Raw genomic sequence first — 3,435 nt, forward strand, 5'->3', positions numbered from 1 at the left:
GAAACAATATCAATAATTAGAATCAGTAGTGCAATATTTATACAGGTATGGGACCTGCTATCCAGAATGCTCAGGACCTGAGGCTTACCAGATAAGGGATCTTTCCATAATTTGGATCTTCATACCTTAAGTCTACTAGAAAATCATGTAAACATTAAATAAACCCAATATTGCTTCCAATAAGGATTAATTATATCTTCGTTAGGATCAAGTACAAGGTAATGTTTTATTATTACAGAGAAAAAGGAACTCATTTTTAAAGCTTTGGATTATTTGATTATAATGGAGTCTATAGGAGACGGCCTTTCTGTAATTCAGAGCTTTCTGGATAATAGGTTTCCGGATAACTGATCTGATACCTGTATATGTATATTCTTTTAATTTACTTGTTTTTATTAATTTATTTTAACCCTTAGAATGTTAGTTTGCAGTACCATAATGTATGTAAATCACACTGACAACTTATAAGTTGTTTCAAACATTTATTTTTTATTTAAAAACAGTAATGAAAGTAACACACAGTATGCTGAATTCTGGGGCTGTTCTGTAACTCTCAACATTTCTTTTAAACTGAAGGCCAAAAGTCTTATGTGGCAAGGTCATACAGTGTTATTAGTAGCCACAGGCCTAATCCTCCCAAGTTGCACACCGTTTTTATTAAGCCCCTTTCAGTCTCTGAATCCCTGAATCCATAGTGTATCATCTAAACAGATGGGAGGTATTCTGCTTGGATGCTGATGTTTTGCATCCATGGTGTTATTCCATTCTAATGCTATATTCTTTAGCGTCTTCTTTTTTTTTTTTGGGTGGCTCATCTGGTTCTGCAATCTTTACAAACTTTCCACCACATTTACGCTTGTGTTCCTTAGTATCTGGTGACCTGTTTGTTGCTCTCTTTTCTAGCTTCCCACAGGGCCCATCACATGACCACCAGTGACGTTTGAGTGCCTCCACTTCATCTTCAAATTCGTGCTCAATCTATACAGTAATAGTAAAACACCAAAATCATTTTTTTTTATTTTCAACTCTCTTAAAAGTAACGTAAAGGGGTAGTTTTCTTTCACACTTACTCACTAGGACATAGACAGTGATATTTAGGGCAAGTTGACATTGCAGTTGAATAGCATAGGTCTACATAGAAAATGTGATTAAAAAATATTTAAAAAATCTTAACTTGCTTTTTGGTAGCTTTTAATCTACAAAAATATGAAATAAAAATTGTCTCAGAATATCACTGTTCACATCAGGCAAAAGATTATTTTACGGTAAACTTCATATTTGACTCTTGGGTCCAGAACACTTTGGGGATTTATTTGAATAGAAGCACTTACTTTAAGTTTTGTTCCACACACATTATCAATGTATCGCATATAAAAGCGGAACCCTTTTCCATGATCATCATCGTCTTTAAGATCCATGATAAAGAAATATGCATGGATCATTTCATGTAGGAGCGTCTGTTTAGTAGAAAATAATACTGTTAGTTAAATATTATTGCAAGGCCCACAAGTAAAATAGTATCTAAATATTATCATAGTTACATCTTAAAGGGGACCTGTCACCCTAAGAAAAAATTCCAAATTCTTCTCTATTGTGTTTGTCAAGCAAAATAAGCTTCACTTACACTGTATAAATTATTTAAATCTTGTTTCCTTCAATCTTGAAATTAAAGTCACAGAAAGCAGACAGGTGCATTTTGTGGACACTGTTATTAAGGCAAGCTTTACATCATACCAAAATCTTGTTTGTTTGCGAGAACGGGGGACCTGATGTCCATGCTAATGCACTGGCTACACAATTAGATGGTGAGGAGGGGGAGGGGAATGTTGGGAGCGCAGTGACATCTAGGAAGTGCTGAATAAAAAGTAAAAGTAATTGTCTGCCCACCTCTATGCCTAAGGCATAGAAGAGAGACAGGCAATATTTGATTACTTTTATGATAGGTATAATATGTTAATTAAAAAAAGATTTTCGGATTTTGTGTTTTTTTTTAAATAACTTTTTTATTGTACATCTTTTTTATGAGTGACAGGTCTCATTTAAGGAGTAGAAACCAATTCAACCCCCATGACTTTCAGAGTAAAGGGGGAAAGGATGTGTTATCCAGTTCATGTTACATTAAGATGTGCTATAGTTATATTTTCTATTGACTAATACAGGTATGGGACCCGTTATCCAGAATACTCACGACCTGGGGTCTTCCAGATAATGGATCTTTCCATAATTTGGATCTTTATACCTTAAGTCTACTATAAAATCCTTTGCTTCCTTTTAGGATTTATTATATCTTAGTGTGGATCAAGTACAAGGTGCTGTTTTATTATTACAGAGAAAAGGGAAATCATTTTTTAAAATGTGGGTTATTTGGATATAATGGAGTCTATGTGAGACAGCAATTCTGTAATTTGGAGCTTTCTGGATAACTGGTTTCCAGATAACAGATCCTATACCTGTATTATTGTTTTGTTACCAAACCTTTTAAGCACCATTTGTATCTTGGAATTCTTCCTTAGCTCATGTTTCTATGAGCCACTATAAACAGTTTCAATGAATAAAAGCCAGCACTTCGACTGTGTCTTTTCTCGGCCGTAAGTCCAGGATAGGCTTGCTCAAAAGGATTTTACATTTTCCAGAGGATGGATAACACCTGGTAATTCCCAGGGTACTGTAGAATAGAATAATTATTTTATGTTATTTTATGATATTTTATTTTAAGATAATTCCTTATAAGAAAGATAATAGACAAAATAGAAGATTGCATATCTGGATTAACTACTGCTCCATTTTATTGTTGTCAGGGCTGCTGTGCTTAGCAATCTATTTAGCAATTTTAAATTGGCAAAATAGGAAGACAGCTAAAAACATACAACATAAAAAAGCTAATTCTGTTGCACAGAGTGCATGCATCTACAAAATATTTGTATGGCAGTAATAGGCCACATTTCTGATGGACACATATAGTTCCCAGTATCCTGGGAAAGCTGAAGTTGGAGAGATGCAGACGGTCTGTCTAGGCCAGGGTCTTTAGGCCTCCAACACTTATAAATTTTTTCCCAAGTTGTCTTGTTTTGCATGTACATTGAAAACAGCAAATAACTAGTGATGGGCGAATTTATTCGCCAGGTGCGAATTCGCGGCAAAAAACTTCGCCGGTGTGGGAAAAAAATGGATGCCGGCGTTAAAAAAACAGGCGCTGGCATCAAAAACGAGGCGCCGTTTCGCGAATTTTTTGCCCATCGCCCATCACTACAAATAACTGTTGCTAATTTCAACATCAACAATAGGGGGTTCAATTAGTGAGAGGTAATACCATCCGATTACTAGCTGTATCAGTAGTGAAAAGTACCTACATACATTTATAATAATATAAAATCAATACATACTCAGTCATCCTATTGCTCCATTTAACTTCAATTTTCGGCATATGTCCCCAAA

The 3,435-nt window shown here is 35.0% G+C and overlaps 1 protein-coding gene across 1 annotated transcript; it reads right to left on the reverse strand.

Annotated features, from left to right (window-relative positions):
• Positions 1-472: 472 nt before the first annotated feature.
• LOC121400341 (DNA-dependent metalloprotease SPRTN-like) lies at positions 473-2,791 on the reverse strand. Its single transcript, XM_041583259.1, has 3 exons — positions 2,476-2,791; positions 1,332-1,457; positions 473-978 (listed from the first exon to the last, which is right to left on the reverse strand). The coding sequence occupies exons 2-3, from the start codon at positions 1,440-1,442 to the stop codon at positions 757-759; spliced, it is 333 nt and encodes a 110-aa protein (XP_041439193.1). The 5' UTR covers positions 1,443-1,457; positions 2,476-2,791; the 3' UTR covers positions 473-756.
• Between the last annotated feature and the right edge of the window lie 644 nt (positions 2,792-3,435).

This window comes from Xenopus laevis, chromosome 2S (genome assembly GCF_017654675.1).
Source record: "Xenopus laevis strain J_2021 chromosome 2S, Xenopus_laevis_v10.1, whole genome shotgun sequence".
NCBI classification, from domain to species: Eukaryota; Metazoa; Chordata; class Amphibia; order Anura; family Pipidae; genus Xenopus; species Xenopus laevis.

Excerpts from the sequence above, each read along its gene's own strand:
- LOC121400341 (XM_041583259.1), bottom strand. The coding sequence starts at position 1,442 with ATGATCCATGCATATTTCTTTATCATGGATCTTAAAGACGATGATGAT. Across the intron at positions 979-1,331 it reads TGTGTGGAACAAAACTTAAA|ATTGAGCACGAATTTGAAGA; the intron begins GTAAGTGCTTCT and ends ATTACTGTATAG.